This window comes from Amblyraja radiata, chromosome 19 (assembly GCF_010909765.2).
Source record: "Amblyraja radiata isolate CabotCenter1 chromosome 19, sAmbRad1.1.pri, whole genome shotgun sequence".
NCBI lineage: Eukaryota > Metazoa > Chordata > Chondrichthyes > Rajiformes > Rajidae > Amblyraja > Amblyraja radiata.
The window spans coordinates 1331504-1353054 of NC_045974.1; the positions used below are offsets into that span (position 1 = coordinate 1331504).

Consider the following 21551-nt stretch of genomic DNA (forward strand, 5'->3'; position numbering starts at 1 on the left):
ACGACCCGGAGCGGGGCCGTACATCGCCCGGCGCGGCTTAATGGCCGTGGGACAGTCCAGTGCCCGCTGGGGCTCCAACTTTGTGACATTTAGACCGGGAGCCGTGGCCGTGGGACTTATCATCGCCTGCCTGGGGCTTCAACATCGGGAGAGAAATGGAGAACAGGGGAGAGAAAAGACTTTGCCTTCCATCACAGTGGGTTCATTGTGATGGATGTTTCTGTAAATTGAATTGTGTGTATGTCTGTAGGAAATTGTCTTTGTTTGTATGGCTGTGGAAACGGAATTTCGTTTGAGCCTCACTGAGGTTCAAATGACATGCAACAAATATTGTATTGTATTGTATTGTATTGTATTTAACATGCCTGCACACCAAGTAAGAATTTCATGGTTCTGGTTTGTATCAGGTGTATATGACAATTAAACACACTTGAAATATATTGCTTAGCATGCATCAGGGAGTTTGTTAACAGCAAGGATAACATGATGGGTTTTGAAGAGAATTTAAAAGACTGAGAGAAAATAAAGTCCGAAAATCTAGGGCAGAAGCCTTGCATGCAGCCACGCACATGGATTGTACAGTAATGGAAAATGAATGGCAACATTTTATCCACAGATTTGTAATATTCTCAACACAATCACATTTGTAAAGAAAAAATACATTAGTTTACAGAAGTTAGCATTTAACACTTTTTCCCCCAGATATGACTCTTTATATGACATTACTTCATCAAGATTGATGACATCGTCTATATCGGTAATATTCTAAATGAATATAAACTGATCATGTCATCTGTAACATGTTATTTGTTATGTTGCGGTCTGCAGTTTTAGCAGCTTTTTTACAGATTCTTTGTACTGTAAAATGCTATCTTCTGTTTCTCCGTCATTTTTAATATTCACCACTGACTCCTTGTAGCTTTTGACTTCCGGTGAGTTAACGAGTTCTTCCTTTTGGATTGATGGGAGGTTTTCTGCTTCTTTCATCCTGCAGACTGTGTCCAAGACATTTTTCTCAGACCGACTATTCTCCCAAATAAATTCATCCACGTCAGCTTCAGTCTTGTCAGATTCCCACGTCTCTATTTTCTGCAGAGGAAAAGAAAAAGCAACACATGACAACAGTTCGCATCGCATTTTGCACGTGCGGGATGACTGAAGATTTCTTCATCTGCAAAAACACACACAAATGCTGGAGTAACTCAGCAGAACAGACAGCATCTGTGGAGAACATGGATAGATGATGTTTTGGTCTGCCATATTCTCCAGAGATGCTGCCTGTCCCACTGAGATCCTGCAGTTTTATTGTAAAGCAGCATTGGCAGTTCCTCGCTTTCCTCTTGCTTCAATGCAGTTCAGCGCATCTCTCTGGGCATTGAAATTCAAAACCATAGACATAGTTTGAAGAGCATGACATTTCTCATAATCAAAATCAACCGATGTTCATTTCCATGGCCTGTCTTATACCGTTGGGAGTCAAACTGTACGGAAACAGGACCTTCCGCCCAGCTCCTCCATGCTGACCAAGATGTCCCAGCCCCACTTGCCTGCGTTTGAACCCTATCCCTCTAAACCTTTCCTATCCATGAACTTGTCCTAAAAGATCTACCTAGTCGATTGATAATCTGAACCATCACCCTGAAAATCTGGTTGCCACCTTGAAACAGACACAGGAAGCCAAGGCAGGGTGTGGACTGCAACGAGGTTTGCCTGGGTAGGCAATTCATTATAATTTAAGAACAGTGAATAATCCCCCAATTCTTCCGTCAGGCATGGAGAGAATATTTAAGACAGGAAGTTACCGTTAGACGGTGCTGCTCCCAGACACTGCCTCACACGGGTCTGCAGCTGAACCAACTGCAATTGCACAGCTCCTCGTGCACTGCCCGAGCTGCAGCCCATCCATGAGGTAGGTGCATGGCTGTGGGATCAGAGAACCTACCCATGGACCTCTGATAGATCACCAGGGTGTAGACGCACAAATCCACTATGTACTGCAGTCAGCTGTTCCCACATGCATCATGTCCACAAGTACAGCTGCCTGGCATCACCATCAACACTGTCACCACTAATGTTGAAAAGGGAAAGTGATGGGGAAACAAACTCACTGAGCCACCTGAGGGCAGTATAGATGCGATTAGGAAATACCAAGCGGTAGTTCACAACACAATAACACTGTCATTAGTATCTTGTGAATATATTCACGGCTCTATTGAAGTACTTTTCCCTTTAAAAACATATAATCTCATCGTAAAAAAATATTTTCATAACGTTACGCCAGACAAAAATGTTGACATTGTTTTAAGGTTAGTTTAGAGATACAGCATGGAAACAGGCCCTTCGGCCCATTGAGTCCATGATGAACATCAATCACCTGTTCACACTAGTTCTATGTTATCCTACTTTGGCATCAAGTCCCTCCACATTAGGAGCATCAGAGAGCAATTACACGACAAATCCACCCGTCTTTGCCATGTGTGAGGAAACCAGAGCAACTGAAGGTGACTCACGCAGTCACAGGGAGAACATGCAAACTCCACACAGACAATACCCCAGGTCAAGATCGAACCCGGGTCTTTGGTGCCGTGTGTTTGTAGGTTAACTGCCCTGGTGTGTAGGGTGTGGATGAAAAAGTGGGCTAACACTGAGCTACAGTGAATGGATAATCAATTCAGACAGCTGAAGGGACTGTTTCCACACTGTATCTCTAAACTAAACAATATGAACTCTATTAAGCAGATGCGTTTGTAATGTTTGAACAAGCGTTCAGCGTTCACTCATGTAGCTGTGGAATTTCCCATTTATATTGAAATGGCAATTTGAACACAGAGTCCGCTGATCCTGGATTTTTTTCTGACTGCTTTCTGCCAAGTTGGAGTCAAGTTGAGAAAAGGGGAAGTACAATGGGATCTGGGGGTCCTTGTTCATCAGTCAATGTAAGTAAGCATGCAGGTACAGCAGTCAGTGAAGAAAGCAAATGGCATGTTGGCCTTCATAAGAGAAATTGAGTATATGAGCAAAGAGGTCCTTCTGCAGTTGTACAGGGCCCTAGTGAGACCACAACTGGAGTATTGTGTGCAGTTTTGGTCTCCCAATTTGTGGAAGGACATTCTTGCTATTGAGAGAGTGCAGCGTAGGTTCACCAGGTTAATTCCCGGGATGGCGGGACTGTCATATGTTGATGGAATGGAGCGGCTGGGCTTGTATACTCTGGAATTTAGAAGGATGAGAGGATATCTTATTGAAACATATAAGATTATTAAGGGTTTGGACATGCTAGACGCAGGAAACATGTTCCCAATGTTGGGGGAGTGCAGACCCAGGGGTCACAGTTTAAGAATAACAGGTAAGCTATTTAGAACGGAGATGAGGAAAAACCTTTTCACCCAGAGAGTTGTGAGTCTGTGGAATTCTCTGCCTCAGAGGGTGGTGGAGGCTGGTTCTCTGGATGCTTTTAAGAGAGAGCTAGACAGGGCTCTTAAAGATAGCGGAGTCAAGGGATATGGGGAGCAGGCAGGAATGGGGTACTGATTGTGAATTATCAGCCATGATCACATTGAATGGCGGTGCTGGCTCCAAGGGCCGAATGGCCTACTCCTGCACCTATTGTCTAACACAATTTAATAAAATTTGTTTTTATTTAAAACAAATCCTCTGATATAAAACCGTCAACGTTTGGTCAAGATTAAATGAAGCCTTTAAATTGGAATCTTAAGCTGTAGTTCAAGGCACAGAATGTTATATAAATATGGACAGTGCTTTCAGCATGTTAATAGGGACGCTTTACCTCACAGAGAAAACGGGCAAGCATGTAATGCAGTAATTCATGCTATTAATCTGATCTGTTTCCCAAACCTCAACTCATTCTCAAGGGACTACTTAGGGATCCACCTTGCATAAGAATCTGGTGTAACTCAGCAGGTCAGGTAGCATCTCTGGAGGCAAAAAAAGACACAAAAAGTGCTGGAGTAACTCAGCGGGTCAGGCAGCATCTGTGGAGAACATAGAAAGGTGACGTTTCGGGTCAGGAGTCTTTTTGATGAAGTGTCCCGCACAAATCGCCGTCGAACCATGTCCTCCAGAGATGCTGCCTGACCCACTGAGTTCTTCCAGCACTTGGTGCTTTGCTCAAGATGCCAGCAGCTGCACTTCCTTGTGTCCCCGCCTGTTCGAATGTTTTCCGCTGTGCAGAGAACGTGGTGTTCCAGAAGTGACAACTTAGCTCTTTAATCATTGTTGTACAATATGCCCCTGCCCTTACATATTCCCAACTTCTCAAATAAACAGAAATATAACATGCTAGCAGACATTAACTTCAATTTAAACAAAATATTATTTCAGGAAAGGTAAGCATAAGTAACTTTTCACCATTCTGTTCCAAGACAAGCAAAATTGCAAAGTCTTAGCAGAAATAAAACCTGGACAGACACTGAGTTTGAGCCTGCAGAGTATCTTTTCAATAATTTCCCATGGAGTTCCTATTGCCTTTGGCACAATATTGGAAACTGTAGCTTAATTATATGCTTATACTTTATTGAATATCCAACTGGGGCCATGATGGTCTTTTTACATTCAGTGACAATTGTCACTAGCTTGCTGTCTTTAACCAGATTTAGTTACATTTAACACTACTGAGCACATTTAGCTTGGGATATTATCATACATTTGGAATTTACTTCTCTAGATTTCCACCATAAATGACAGAATGAGTCTGAGTATTTGTTTTATATTGATCCTGTGTCTGGAATATCACCAAAATAGTCAGTCTCCAATGGAATGATATGTGGGCCATCTCTCGTGTTTCATTCCCCCCTTACATAGTAAAGTGACACTCACCATAGCGTGTTGGTAGTTTGTTAACTAGGCAATTAATTCATGGATTATGACTGTACCAATTCTTACTGCACAGCTTACTACAATAACTAATGTCTAAATAGTGCAATTATTTAACAGTACTCATGCTCATAGAAGTGTATTAGACAGGTGTAACTGCTGAAACAATGAGCTTCACCATTCCCAAGCTGCCTGGAAAGAGTTTGTATTGGCCATGGAAAATCAAATATGTCACAGTGCTTGTTAATATTTCACTAAAATCAAATACAATTGGAAGTGATTGACATGTCTATTAACTATTGATGTTGGTTCTGAAAGGTAATAGAAAGGCAGACATTTAAGTAAAGACTTTCCTCTGTATTCTGGATATAAAATACACAACACAAAAATATCAGGTAACTTGGCCTCCCCACCTCAGTAACATTATACTCACAGGAGTGCGGCTTTACCCACCATTAATAAACAAGTCACCTCCTAATCTTTCACCATTTGTACTCTGCTGGCATTGGAAGTTTCCACCTGCCATCAGGTCAATAGCCTTCCTTATCAGTAATAAAAGATTAGCGTTTAAGCATAGGTAGTAGCAATGGAGCTTGAAAGTAGAAAGTAATGAATTTAAAGTGTATTATAAGGAGGGAAGAAAAGGGCTTCTGGCATAGATTGGGGATTGTGACCATGTAAATGCTGCTACATGTTTCAAGTTATTCGGCTTGAATGGATGTAGAATAACTCTTTTAGCCACGTTAGGACTCCAAAAATAATCTTAGATGAAAAACTAGCTTTAAAATAAAACACAGAAAAGATGATTTGAAAGTTATGATTACTACCATATATCAAATATTGCAGTTCTTAAAAAGATTCACTCACCCATGATTCGTGGTACAAAACAGTGAGCAAATAGAGGGCAAAGTCACAATTCTGCTGCCGCGATGGGCATCTGCAAAAGAAGCATTCACTTAGCACAATCCAGTTAGAAAAGATGCTTTAGATATTCTTGCCAAGCACAAGTTTGTCATTATCCAGAGAGACTGAACTAAACTGAAATATCTCAGCGTGCAGTTTCTCAACTAAATGTTCACTTGTCAAGTCAAGTCAAACTCAGCAGATTGTTCAGTCCTTGTAGCTGCTGCTGATGTCCAGTACACAGTGATGTCCAGGAAATGTTGGACAGTGTGGATAATATTGGAAAGAGGGCTTGGTTTTCTACATTCCAAGTTTGGGGAAGGGCAAAAGATCAGTAGGTGAGGATGAAGTTTTGAAAGTCAATGCTTTTGGAGACTGGAATAAATGGGAAAGATTAAGAATGAATGGGGAAGTGGTGCTTACTACAGGAGAACAACCAGATTTTGCAAATGCATTTTAGGATGATAGATTGACTGATCGATATAGTTTACCTTTCCACAGATGGCATCTGAATATTTTTAACTTTGCATTTTGCTTTAATGGATTTGATCTTTCCCAATCAATTACACGGAGTCTCATCACGGCAGCTAAAGTGATGATTGCTTCAAAGCAACAAAAACTGTGATGTTTTGACTACGTAATATCGAACAATTATACTTCATGGGGGAAAAAGACACAGGATTCGGTAACTTCACCATTGTGCACTGGTTTATTGTTTCCGACTGAAGACAGTGATTAAGTGCTGGGTGACCTTAATTCTTCTTGTAAGTGACATCTGTTTCATGTTACTGTACCTGTCTGTTGTAATGGTAAGTAGATCTGTACTTTTGTTGTATCGATTTCCAACAAGTTTAATGAGCTTCTTCTTGGCATGCTCGTCCAAGTTGAGATTCAAAAGTCTGATCTGTAAAATATGAAAAGATAATTACAATTTCCACAGATAATATATAATCAGAATTATATAGATGTATCATTATTAAATGAAAGGAGATAATCCAAAACACTCTCCCTTTCTCCCCACCCCCATCCCCAAACAGACCGATGCAACCCTCCCTATCCATGGCCCAACAATGTTTCAGCCACATTTAAAAACCGTACGTTATACTAATACAATCATTATACATGGAACAATACATGGAATGTGCCCTGCAGTCCACAAGGCCCGTGCTGCACCTGATGCCAAGACCGACTTTTATCTGCCCCCACATGAACCATATCGTCCCCACATTCCCTGCACCTCCACGTATCTACCCAAAACGCTCTTAACACTACTAACGTATCTGCCCCACACAAAGGGTGGCGGTGTATGGAACAAGCTACCAGAGGAGGTAGTTGAGGCAGGGACTATCCCAACATTTAGATAGGTACATGGATAGGACAGGTTTGGAGGGATATGGACCAGGTGGGACTAGCGTAGCTGGGATATGTTGGCCGATATGGGTAAGTTGGGCTGAAGGGCCCGTTTCCACGGTATCACTCTATGCCTACCCTTTCTAAGTCAACAAAGTTATCAATCCTCAAGTTAATCTTTGTAATGCATTTAGGATAAACAATGTGGCATATATATATATATATCATATAATCATACATATCCCTGCCATGGATGCCCTCCACCGAAAACGGTGTCTGAGACGGGCTGGGAAGATCATCAAAGACCCCTCCCACCCCAACCATGGACTGTTTGCCCTCCTCCCATCAGGGAGGCGGTACAGGAGCCTGAGGTCTCGTACTAGTAGGATGAGGAACAGCTTCTACAACAACACTATCACATTGCTGAACTCGGAGTCCCGCCGATAGATTTCTCCAGTCTCTCCGTCCACATTGTTTGCTTATTCTGTATTTTTATTTCTATATTGCACTAGTACTATGGACTGACGCTAAACTGCATTTCGTTGTACCCATACTTGTATCTGTGCAATGACAATAAAGTTGAATTGAATTGAATTGAATCATCCTCACAGAATTTAACTCTGCTCTATTCTACATTCAGCACACAAGGTCTCACCAATAAGGAGTTTTTATGAATATCATTGTGTGGAGGAACTGACACAACCTTAGATGATATTCTATCGTTCTTTTCCCATGGGCAATTCATTACTTACTGTCAAGGTGACCACTCTGGCATTCGGATTTCGGGCAGAAGGTCCTGCTGCAACATAATCCGTCGTCTTAATTTCAATTGGAAAATGCTCTTCACATTTGTCATCATTATCAAGAGCTACTGGCCATTCTGTGCAGAAATCTGACGTCACGGAAATAAGTAAGAAGCTAAATACTTTGTGCATTTAACACCAAGGAATCAATATTGCTAATTTTATTGCAATATCTACAATTTGCCATTGTTTCTGCTTCATTACTACAAATAATAATCTTGCCATTATAGATGTATACATCTGCCTTAATACAAAAAGAAAATCATTATCTAGTCTGCATTGATTTTCTCGCAGCAGCAGAGGTACAAAGATGCAAGACTTCTTTAAAACTATTTATTTCAGTACTACATCGAACAGGCAGTAGAAACAATTTAGCAGCGGGCAAGATGGAATTTGGAGATATAAGGAACTGCAGATGTTGGTTCACAAAAAAAGACAAAATGCTGGAGTAATTCGGCGGGTCAGTCAGCATTTCTGGAGAACATGTATAAGTGACATTTGGGGGTCGGGAGCCTTCTTCAGACCATTTCTGGTGTGTAGCAGAGGTGCATGGGGGAGTGGGCTTACTCTCGTGGAAGCCCTGAATTGAACCGGGATATTGTTTACTATTTTTATTATCAATATTATTATTTATTTATTATATTGTTGTTGTTATTTATTATTTATTATTGCCACATTTATTGAGAAGCAGCGAAAAGATTTTGTTTGCATGCTATCCCATCAAATTATCCTGTACATGAGTACACTCAAGCCACTGACAAGTACAACATCGTATAGAATGTAGCTTAACAGCATCAAAGCATGACAGACAAAGTCAATGCCACAATGAGACAGGTTGGAAGATTGGGACCACACCCCATCTTATGGAAGGACTGTTCAGTCGTCTGATAACAGCAGGGAAGAAGCTGTTCCTGAGTCTTGTGGTACATGCTTTCATATCTTCTGTATAAGCTTATAAAATGTTAACTGTGCCTATACATTTTTACATCATTATGTAGAAGGAGCCAAGACTGGCACAATATATTGTATTTAAGAAGAAACTGCAGATGCTGGAAAATCGAAGGTTGACAAAAGTGCTGGAGAAACTCAGCGGGTGCAGCAGCATCTATGGAGCGAAGGAAATAGGCAACGTTTCGACCCGAAACATTGCCTATTTCCTTCAGTATTTCGGCCTGAAACGTTGCCTATTTCCCTCGCTCCATAGATGCTGCTGCACCCGCTGAGTTTCTCCAGCACTTTTGTCTACAATATATTTTATTACTTTTCCATTCTCTGATAGTCAATACAAATGTGGCCATTCTTCAAGCTTGTCCACTTTCCCCTGATCCTCATATGTCAAAATTCCCCATGAGACCAAAAATCAGATCTCAGCCTCAGATTACCTGCACATCTCCATGATACCCAGCACATAAAATGATGGGATTTCACACCTAGGTAATAAATGACTGACCATTTATTGGGAGACTAATATCTCATGGTTTCAGACAGCCAGGCCTAATAAGAGCATCTACACTATCAATCTCCCACGCAATTTTGTTGATGCAGTGAGATCACCTTACGCATCTAAACACATGTTGATGAGGGTCAATGTTACTCAATGTCTTCTCAAAGAACAACCCCTCGGCTCACGAATCAATCTAATTAATGTATGACCTTCAAGGCAAATGTATCCTTCCTTGGGGTTGGAGACAAAGCCTCGGAACATTACTGCATGGCTCGGCACCATTCCAGAAAGACTGACTCACTCTTGCAGGTTATTTACAATGGGAGACAAAGATATGGTTTGCCTTTGCAATTTCTTGCTAATTATATATATATGTAGATTGTTTTAAATTCATCATGTTATTTTATTCCCCATATTATTGTTAGATTTAACAGGTATATGTAAAGAATTTAACAGGTAAATGTAAAGAAGTATATGTATATGTATATATAATATATATATATATATATATAATATATGTATATACTTCTTTACATATACCTGTTAAATCTAACACAATAATGTGGGGATTAAAATAACCTGATGAATTTAAAACAATCTACATTGGTGGTCAATCCAGAATGCTGCCTGGATTAGCGGGTGTTTCCTGCAGAACGCCAGAGGTTTGGGGAAGATTTGATAGAAGTATATAAAATTATGACAGGCATAGATAGGGTAGACAGTCGGAACCATTTTCCCCAGGGTGGAACTACCAAAGACTAGGAGGCACAGCTTTAAGTTGAGAGGGGCAAAGTTTAAAAGAGATGTGCGGGGCAAGTATTTTTTTTTTTTTTTTAATATAGAGAGGGTGGTGAGTGCCTGGAACACATTGTGAGGTTGATGGAGACAGATACAATAGTGGTAATTAAGAGGCTTTTAGACAGGTTCATGGATATGCAGGGATATGGATCACCTGCAGGCAGATGAGATTAGTCTGAAGAAGGGTCTCATCCCGAAACGTCGCCCATTCCTTCTCTCCAGTGATGCTGCCTGTTCCGCAGAGTTACTCCAGCTTTTTGTGTCTATCTTTGGTTAAAACCAGCATCTGCAGTTGCTTCCTACACGAGATTAGTTTATCTCGGCATTATGTTTGGCACAGACATTGTGGGCCGAAATGCCTGTTCCCGTGCTGTACTTTCCATTGCGACATGATTACAAAATTCACTGTAAAGAACATGAAGCACTAACAGCAATGGAAATTCATAGACAAACATTATAGTTTGATCGCAGCAGTATATTAATAAATTGACAGTCTCTGCTAACTCAATACATTCATGTAATCCAACAGACATAAACAAAGTATTTAAAATCTAAGCAACAGAACAAAGCAAATCATTAATTAGGCACCAGAGAATTATGACATATTAAAAATTACCTTTGTGACTTTATAATATTGAGGTGTAGAACTGATATGTAAATGTGGCAGTCACTATCATTGTGCAGCAACAGCAGTTCCAAATTAATTAACCTATATCTAGAGTAACTCAAATTGAAGAAGGGTCCCGACTTTAAAGGTCACCTATCCTTGCCCACCAGAGATGCTGCCTGACCCGCTAAGTTACTCCAGCGCACTGTGTCTTCTTTGGTAAACCAGCATTTGCAGTTCCTTGCGTTGACCGTATACCTAAATTAGATATTTAATTAAACACGAGATCTAAACACAATATAACACCTACCTTTTAAAGCTGTGCAGTGCATTTTTATTGCAGGGGGGGTAAGATGTAAAAAATTTGGAATCTGCAAGAAATTTAGAAACAGAAAAAACCCTTCTCTTTATTATACTTTTTAAAACTGTATATTGATATAATTTTGTGAGAAGCAAAGGTGTCTCCGCAGAAACATCAATGTCATAATGCAGTTTGGTAATCAATACACAATCATAAATATTGCTTCAACACGGCAAATTAAATTCTTGAAGCGCTATGATAAAAATAAATCAACACTATGAAAGAAGCTTTAAATTTAGTATAGGGGTCCAAATATTCTAGGAATATTTATCATCAGATTGAAATACTTTTCCCTAAGGACATCTCCAGGCAAATATAAAACATTTTGCCATTTGCTTCTTGCAATGATTTACAATGTTAACCCAGAGTGACATTCATGACTTCTATTCTGTGTTGATACCAAGAAATTTGGATTCAATTTATCACCATTTTTAGAAAATCACTTAACCTGGAAATGACTAAACAATTTGAGTCAATTTAAATCGGTTTTGAAATTTCAAAAGTTGATTTTGGAGGCTATAACTCACAATTATAGAATTTGAAACTATTAATCTGTAAAGTCTCTTGATCTTCCCAATTATCAAGGTAAATTTTATACCTTACACAACGTGAAATTACATCAAAAATACAAATATAGTTGAGTCTAATTATTTGAAAATAACTTCCACTTTCTCATTCAGTTCTGATGATGATTAAAAAGGAAATGCGTGCAACATACCAGTGTAGTTATCTACTCTGCAAACTATCGGATTAAAATTCTGAGCAATTGCATGTTTTTTTAAAATTCTTGTTAACTGGGGATAATTATTAGATGCTTCACGGCTGATTGCGGAGGAGAATTAGATGAGTTGTACGTAATTTAATTAGAGCAGGCTACACATACTTTTATAAGCTCCAGGTTCCCGGTTTTGTTTGGTGGTACACCTCTCTTTATTGGATAGCCCATGCGGACAGGAAGAGGCACGACTGAAGGTTTAAACGCTGCAGCGATTGGGTACACATTGCACCAGTCCTGGTTCACTTCCATCTTTTCAGTCCTTGGAAACGTAGGCTACAATGTAAAATATATTGTTTTAATAGCATTGTACAGTTGACTGTTCACATTCTGACAGAATAATCAAAATGCTGCATTTTTATGTTGACTAGGTGCAGTAATCATAGGACCCTTGCTTCATTCACAGTATGTGGATTTCAGTTGCCCATTCCTATAATGGAGAGGACTTGGCGCTGAGCTGTCCTGTTGAACTGCGAGAGCAAGTGTGGAAATATGCTTCCACGTTACCATGGTCAGGGCTGGATTTCCAGGACTTTGATCCAGACTATGTGAACAGCTGTGCAGACCAAAGACAGGAAGCTGAATGACTTGGAGAGGAGTTTATTCTGAATGATGGAAAAACCCAACATGGAAACAGGCTCTACAGCTCACTGAGCCCATGCCGACCATCGATCACCCGCACACATTAATTCTATGTTACCCCACTTTCTCATCCACTCCCTGCACATTAGGGGCAATTTAAAGAGGTCAATTAACTTACAAACCCGCCTGCTTTTGAGTTGTGGGAGGAAAACAGAGCACCCGGAAGAAACCCACGTGATTACAGGGAGAATGTGAAAACTCCACACAGAGAGCACCCAATATCAGGATTGAACCCAGGTCTCTGGCATTGTATGATCTTTGCCACTGTGCCACCATTTAGAAGTGTTCACAACAACCAAATTCCTACCCTGTCTGCACCTTCAGATGATAAAGCACAGCTTGAGCAGTGATACTAAAAAACTCTTGGTGAATCCCTGCAACTGAACCTGTGGACTCACACCTTGTTGCAGCCCTTGTGCTTTATTTATCTGCACTATCTCTGTAGCTGCAACTCTATATTCCGTGCTCTGTTTCCTTTCTCTTGCACTATCTGTTGTACTCATGTATGGTTTGATTTGTATTCAATTTGACGTAGGATGATTTCCCCGAATAACACGCAACACAATGTTTTGCACGGTATCTCACGACAATAATAATAAACCAATACCAGCTGGAAATGTTTTGAAAATGAAAAATAAAGATTATGAGGAAAGTACAAGTGGTTTATTTCTGTATTCTAAATCCTATGTGTTAAAAAAATAACTTAAAACTTTGTAGAACAGTGCAATGATTACCTCTCTCCTTTGTCTTTCTTTTGGTGGTGGTCTATGGTTTCTGACTGCAGCTGAAGAGATTTAATAAAATTAGAATAATATATAAAATAACTAGATCTTTCATAAGATACATTTTAACCAAATTGACATTGTCCGTATTTCCACTAGATAATGACTGTAGAAGGAGAAAAATAATGGAAGCACGAATCAATAACCAGCCATATTTTTTGGTGATGGATATTGTGATTTAATTTTTGCCAAAGAAATTCATCTCTTGCACAGAGAGTTATTTTTATAGAGATACACAAATAACCAAATCATAAAATATAGAATGTTTTCAACCCTGAGACCTGTTGTTAATCCAATTTTCTTCTGGATTCCACGTGGTTTACTTTTTTGACTCATCTCTCACATTGAATTTTGTTTAAAAAAATATTTTTCACTGTTTACTGTGCTGCGGTTGCAAATATATTTCTCATTAACATTTTACTGTATTCACATAATTCAACCAATTAACACTATTTTGCACTATACAAAGATTAATTCAGCACAGGTAATAAGAATATAGTCACATAACATCCTTGGCTTGCCAACACCAAGATTCTGTAACAATTGGCTATAGTACTGATCTGGCAGTTTCATCTTGCTAATTTTTTTCTGCATAAATTTTTTTTTTAAATAGGATAATGTCGTTCCAAATAATATTGCAAATGTGTCTTTATTTTTAACTATACAGGGAGCTCTGCCGCTGTACAGGCAGTTAACTGAGGGGGTGTAAACCACATGAAGCAAATCCTAACCAAATGGATAGGGTGAGACCGCAGAGGATATAGTTTTAAGGTTAGAGAAAGATTTAATAGGAAATTGAGGGGCAACTTCTTCACGCGGAAGTTGATAGGTATATGAAACGAGTTATCAAGTATACAGAAGTGGTTCAGGCATGTACAATAACAAAGATAGACACAAAATACTGGAGTAACTCAGCGGGTCAGGCAGCATCTCTGGAGAAAAGGAATTGGTGACGTTTCGCGTCGAGACCCTCCTTCAGTCTGAACACCCCAAAGAAGAGTCTCAACCCAAAAAGTCACCCATTCCTTTTCTCCAGAGATGCTGTCTGACCCGCTGAGTTACTCCAGCATTTTGTATCTATCTTCGGTGTAAACCAGCATCTGCAGTTTCTTCCTATATGTGTACAATAACAATATTTAAAACACATTTGGACATGTGTATTGATAAGAAACGTGTAGAGCGATATGGGCCAAACATGGGCAAATGGGGACCAGCTGAGATGGGAATGGGCAAGTTGGGCCGAAGGGCCTGTTTACCTGTTGTCTGACTCTTAAGGTCACGGTGAATAACTGATAATGAACCATAACATCAACACAATACACGGCAGAGGCTGAATTATTTACGCACGTTATTGAAAATACCAAGTTGTTAAGTTGCAAAATAAAGTTTATTGATGGAATCAATGCTGGAGTGGAGTAGCCCAGCTCAGCCCCAGCCCAGCTCAGCCCAGTCCAGCCCCAGCCCCGCCCAGCCCCAGCTCAGTCCAGCCCCAGCCCAGCTCAGCCCAGTGCCAGTCCAGCCCAGCCCAGCCCCAGCTCAGCTCAGCCCCAGCTCCGCCCAGTCCCAGCTCAGCCCCAGCCCAGCCCAGCTCAGCTCAGCTCAGCCCCATCTCAGTCCCAGTCCAGTCCAGCCCAGCCCAGCCCCAGCCCCAGCCCCAGCTCCGCCCAGTCCAGCCCAGTCCAGCCCAGCAGCCCCACACCGGGTGGCTACAACCTACTCTCCCCGCCCTTTACCTGCGGCCGGAGGCGGCGAGGAGATAGACAGCGCCGTGGAATATGAAGCGGCGCGTGTGAGACGCGGGCCTGCCCGGCACAGGGCCGCTAATGATCCCAGACGGTGCCGTGTGGCCGGGACAGCCGCCATCATCGCCGGTCCTCCAGCGTCTGGTCCTCCCACGGCTCGGTCCTCCAGCGCCTGGTCCTCCCACGGCTCGGTCCTCCCAGCGCCTGGTCCTCCCACGGCCCGGTCCTCCCGCGGCGTTCAGATCTTCAGCAATTAGTCCTCCAGCGTCCCGGGGTGCAGGTCCTCCAGGGGCCCAGACTGCAGCGGGCGATGGCGGTCTCGCCGCGGGGAAGGAGAAGCCATTTTAGGAATCAGGTGGCGGTGAGGAGACTGATACTGTGGGGGGTGGAAGGGAGCTGAGGCTGAGCTTAGAGCTGGAAGGGGGTCAGTGACTCGCTGAAAAGGCAGGAACCCTCATCACATTGACAAACTAGTACTGAACCAACATAGAACTAGTACAGCACAGGAACAGGCCCTTCGGCCCACAATGTGTGCTGAACATAATGCCAAATTAAATACATCTCATCTACCTGCACAAAATCCATTTCCCTCCATTCCCTGCATATCCATGTGCCTATCTGAAAGTCTGTCAAACACCACAATCGTATCTGCCTCCACCATCACCCCTGGTGGCATGTTCCAGGCACCCACCCACCCTCTGTGTTAAAAAAGTTGCCCTGCACATCTCCTTTAAACTTTGTCCCACTTACCTTAAAGCTATTGCCTCTAGTATTTGATTTTTCCATCCTGAGAAAAAAAAACTTCTGACTGTCTACCCTCTCTATGCCTCTCATAATTTTATGTACTTCTAATAGGTCTCGCAATATCTGCCATTCTGGATAAAACAATCCGAGTCTGTCCAACCTGTAGCTAATAGCCCCTAATCCAGACATCATTCCGCTCAACATCCTCTGCATCTTTTCCAAAACCTCTAGATCCTTTGTGTAATAAGGTGACCAAATCTGCACACAATACTCCAAATGTGGCCTGACCAAAGTCTTGCAATATCAAGTCAAGTCAAGTCGTCAAGTTTATTCGTCACATACACAAACGAGATGTGTAGTGAAATGAAAATTGGCAATGCTCGCGGATTGTACAAAAAAGCTACAAAACAGAATGGAACAGAATCACATATTCACATATTACATATTTGTGGGAGGAAAAAAACAGCAATTTTAAAAAGACACCACACACCAGTAGAGTGGTCCAGTAAAGTTAGTCCCTGGTGAGATTGGAGTTTACCGTCCTAATGGCCTCTGGGAAGAAACTTCTCATCCTTCTCATCCTCTCCGTTTTCACAGCATGGCAACGGAGGCGTTTGCCTGACCGTAGCAGCTGGAACAGTCCGTTGCTGGGGTGGAAGGGGTCTCCCATGATCTTGTTGGCTCTGGAGTTGCACCTCCTGATGTATAGTTCCTGCAGGGGGGGCGAGTGTAGTTCCCATAATGCGTTCGGCCGAACGCACTACTCTCTGCAGAGCCTTCTTGTCCTGGGCAGAACAGTTCCCAAACCAAATTGAGATGTTTCCGGACAAGATGCTTTCCACAGCCGCTGAGTAGAAGCACTGGAGGATCCTCAGAAACACTCTGAATTTCCTCAATTGCCTGAGGTGGTAAAGGCGCTGCCTTGCCTTACTCACCAGTGCTGCAGCATGTGATGTCCTTGTCAGATCCTCTGAGATGTAAGCTCCTAGGTATTTAAAGCAGCTCACCCTATCCACAGTATCCCAATTTATCTTCAATGGTGTGTACGTCCTCGGATGTTGTGCCCTCCTAAAGTCCACGATCAGCTCCTTAGTTTTTTTGACATTCAAGAGGAGGCTGTTGTCCTGACACCAGAGTGCCAGATCAGCCACCTCCTCCCGGTAGGTCTTCTCATCGTTAAAGGAGACCAGGCCCACCACCACAGATTCATCAGCAAACTTGATTATTGAGTTGGAGCTGAAACTAGCCACATGGTCATGTGTGTACAGGGAGTACAGTAGGGGGCTGAGGATGCAACCCTGGGGGGATCCTGTGCTCAGGGTGAGGGACTTTGACGTATTTCCTCCCATCTTGACTACCTGGGGCCTGGCGGTGAGAAAGTATAGGGCCCAGGCACACAGGGGGGTGTTGAGCCCCAATTCCAGTAGCTTCTCAGCAAGTCTGGTGGGGACTATCGTGTTGAAGGCTGAACTGAAGTCTATGAACAGCATCCTCACATAGCCCCCCCTTCTGGCTGTCAAGGTGAGAGAGAGCGGCGTGCAGAACCTGGGAGACCGCATCCGTGGATCTGTTCGGACGGTATGCGAACTGTAGCAGGTCCATGGTGCGAGGGAGGAAGGTGCAGATGTGTTTCTTGACCAGCCTCTCAAAGCATTTCATGACTACCGACATATGACATCCTTACTCTTATATACAATGACCAGACCATTGAATATCATACCATATGCCTTCTTTATCACCCCATCTACTGGTGTTATCACTTTCAGCGAACGTTGGGCTTGGGCCCCTTCAATGCTGTGAAGGGTCTTACCATTAACTATTCTTTCCCCATTCATTCGACCTGTCAATGGTTGTACCATAGCTTTAGATGGTTTGATAGTGTCACAACTCATGGTCCACTGAGTATTTCCAGCATTTGGTGTTTTTATTTTAATGTGCAGAATGCAGGTTGATACGTTTAACGGTGAAATGAGGCAGCAAGGGGTTGGTTGAATGGTTTCCCTTTAAGGAGTTTCTGCTTTTGCAGGTCTTGATTTCATTCAGGTAATTTGAGAATTTGGCAAGAGTCTTTGGGTTACTAGATAATGCAGAAAGTACATTGATCCAGCGACCCCTTGCTTCTGGGTGACACTGCTCAAGGGGAGAACGGAGAGAGAGAAGGAGAAAAAGTCAGGGATAAAACCTTATGCGAGTACACCAGCTGTAACCATGACTAGAGAGAAGTACAGAGCACTTTCAGCACCGTGGTATCTTCAACAATCTGGTAAGATCAGAATCAGGAGAGAACAATACTCTAGCAAGTAAATCAAAAGATAAAAACATTGTTAAAATCTAGATTAAGAAATAATTTGGAATCATGGGCACCCACTTAATTGATTCACTTAAACTAAAATAGTAGCAAATCTAGCAAATAAAAATGTGGGAACAGTCAGATACAAACTGCGGCGGTAAAACGCTAGAAGCTAACACAAAGCGAATGTTTCAGGTTGATGACATTCCATTTGAACTGGGAGGTTTGATATCTGAAACTGTTGAATTCAGTGTTGTTCTGAAGGATGTACTGTACCAAATCAGAAAGTGTTGCTGTTCCTTCACCTTACACTCGACTTTGGTAGAGAAGTCAGAGCAAGGCTTGACTGTACTCATGTATAGTATGATGTGATTTAATTGGATAGCATGCAAATAAAAGCCTTTCACTCTACACATGACAATAATGAACAAACACCAAAGTAGGTGGCTCAGCACTTCAACTCCCCCTCCCATACCCAATCCGACCTCTCTGTCCTGGGTCTCCTCCATTGCCAGAGTGAGCAACACCGGAAATTGGAGGAACAGCACCTCATATTCCGCTTGGGGAGCCTGCATCCGGCGGGCATGAACATTGAATTCTCCCAATTTTGTTAGCCCTTGCTGTCTCCTCCCCTTCCTTAGCCCTCGAGCTGTCTCCTCCCATCCCCCAGCCCCCGGGCTCCTCCTCCTCCTTTTCCCTTCCTTCTCCCCGCCACCCCCTATCAGTCTGAAGAAGGGTTTCGGCCCGAAACGTTACCTATTTCCTTCGCTCCATAGATGCTGTTGCACCCGCTGAGTTTCTCCAGCATTTTTGTCTACCTTAAACACCAAAGTAGAGTCGGGTGGCACTGTGGTGCAGCGGGTAGATCTGCTGCTGCCAGAGACCCCGTTCAATCCTGACCTCGGATGCTGTCTGTGTGGAGTCTGCACATTCTCCCTGTGATTGTATGGGTTTCTTCTGGTGCTCCGGTCTACTCCCACATCCCAAAGACGTGTGGGTTTCTAGCTTAATTGGCCTCTGTAAATTGCCCCTAGTGTGTAGGGATGAGAAAGTAAGTGAATTGTATGTGAATACTTGGCCAATAAACTTACTTACTTAATTATTTAAATCCACGATCGGGGAAACATGAAGATATCCGAGATTAACCTGTGTGGAAGATGCCATCGTCAAAATTCAGAAACTGGAAGAACGGTGTCCTCTTCAGAGATGCTACCTGACGCGCTGAGTTACTCCAGCACTTTGTGTCTCTCTTCGGTATAAACCAAAGATCCGCTCTATGATCTTTGGTATAAACCACCATCTGTAGTTCCTTGTTATAACTGTGAATGTATAGACGGAACGACACTACGAATGTAAAAAGAGCCACACACCGTACTGATTGTAATTGTATTTATGGAAAAATATTACTTTTGAAATAAAATAATCCCTTTCTTCCTCCCTCTGTAATTTGTAACTCCCTCCATGACTCCCTCCCCTTACACTCCCTCCTGTTGTATCAAACATCTTGTGCCAAGTTGCAGCCCATTCCAGCTACCACTTGCCCCCTCTACCAGCTAGGCCACTGAGCTGCCATAGAATGATACAATGTGGAAACAGGCCCTTCTGCCCGACTTGCCCAAACTGGCCATCAATGACCCAGCGACACTAGTCCCACCTGCCTGCACTTGGTCTATATCCTTCCAAACCTGTCCTATCCATGTACCTGTCTAACTGTTTCTTAAACGATGGGATAGTCCCAGCCTAAGTAAGATCAAATAGAACAAGTTGTCCTACAACTTTAGGCTGTGCACGCCATACACAAGAAGAAGAAGGATAGTTCCAGCCTCAACCACCTCCTTTGGCAGCTTGTTCTATACACCCACCAACCTTTGTGTGATAAGGTACCTCTTGGATTCCTATAAAATCTTTTCCCCTTCACCTTGAACTTATGTCCTCTGGTCATCGATTCCCCAACTTTGGGCAAGAAACGCATTTACCCGATCTATTCCTCTCATGGTTTTGTACACCTCTATAAAATCACCCCTCATCCACCTGCGCTCCACGGAATAGAGACCCAGTCTTCTCAACCTCTCCCTATAGCTCACACCCTCTAGACCTGGCAGCATTCTTGTAAATCTTTTCTGAACCCTTTCAAGCTTGACACCATCTTTCCTGTAACATGGTTCCCAGAACTGAACACAATATTCTAAATGCGGTCCCACCAACATCTTATACAACTGCAACATGACCTCCCAACCTCTATACTCAATACTCTGACTGATAAAGGCCCTGTTAACCTTGGAGGTTAAGTTTAGAGAGAGCTAATATTCAAATTCCTTTTGATTACGGTATAATTGATTCTTCTTAATCTTTGTGAGTAAATAATTTAACAGCAGGTTAATTTGTTTTGAATATTGAGTAGAAAAATAGCTCACCTGTTTGACATAGACAACATCACTTATACAAATTATATTCTTCTATCTAAGGAGTTTATTTTACATCTCTAATTAGAACGGAGTGACAGGTGCAAACCATAGCGTGCAGTTTATCCCAGGTGGGGACATACAGGGCAGTTCATGTCACTGAGGCCTATGTGTGCAAGAATTACCTGCAGCAGCTTGAACCTGTGCTCTTTTCTACGCTTCAGAGGCTTTTGGATTCTCTGTCGGGCTTACAGAATCGTGGTATGCAGGAAGTAGACGATGGTCTTCCCACAATGAGATAGACTTCCCACAATAAAAGGTGGATGGCCGCCCAGAAGGTTCAAAAAAGGAACATCTAGACACTCTCATACCAACATTCATCACGAAGTACAGGTGTCTGATACAAGTGCCGTGACATGGAGGGCAAAAGAGGAGTTGCAGTAAAACACAGCTGGAACTGAGGTTTAATTTCGTGGAGGTCATTGAACTGTGGTTCCTCAAGAATGCAGCCAGCATCATCAGAGACCCAAGCCACCTTAGCCACAGCCATCAGGTTTTTTAACACGACAACCTCCAATAAGCTCTGAACTACATAGAACTGGGGTCATTGATTTTGTCTTTCTGGACTATTGTTTTTTTATGTGTGACAGGTGTGTGTGTGTGACAGGTGTGTGTGTGTGTGTCAGGTGTGTGTGTGTGTGTGTGTGTGACAGGTGTGTGTGTGTGTGTGTGTGTGTGTGTGTGTGTGTGTGTGTGTGTGTGACAGGTGTGTGTGTGTGTGTGTGTGTGTGTGTGACAGGTGTGTGTGTGTGTGTGTGTGTGTGTGTGTGTGACAGGTGTGTGTGTGTGACAGGTGTGTGTGTGTGTGTGTGTGTGTGTGGGTTTGTGTGGTGTGTGTGTGGTGACAGGTGTGTGTGTGCTGTTGTGTGTGTGACAGGTGTGTGTGCTGGCTGTGTGTGTGGTGTGTGTGTGTGTGTGTGTTGTGTGATTGGTATGTGTGTGTGTCGACAGGTTGTGTGTGTGTGTGTGTGTGCTGGGTGACATGTGTTGGTGTTGTGTGTGTTGTGTGTGTGTG

At 42.5% G+C, this 21551-nt stretch overlaps 1 protein-coding gene across 1 annotated transcript; it reads right to left on the bottom strand.

Moving 5' to 3' along the window:
- Window positions 1-444: 444 nt before the first annotated feature.
- Window positions 445-15270, bottom strand: mrps35 (mitochondrial ribosomal protein S35). Its single transcript, XM_033037415.1, has 8 exons — window positions 15032-15270; window positions 13251-13300; window positions 11983-12150; window positions 11049-11109; window positions 7839-7978; window positions 6531-6640; window positions 5701-5770; window positions 445-1089 (listed from the first exon to the last, which is right to left on the bottom strand). The coding sequence occupies exons 1-8, from the start codon at window positions 15162-15164 to the stop codon at window positions 811-813; spliced, it is 1011 nt and encodes a 336-aa protein (XP_032893306.1). The 5' UTR covers window positions 15165-15270; the 3' UTR covers window positions 445-810.
- Window positions 15271-21551: the final 6281 nt, after the last annotated feature.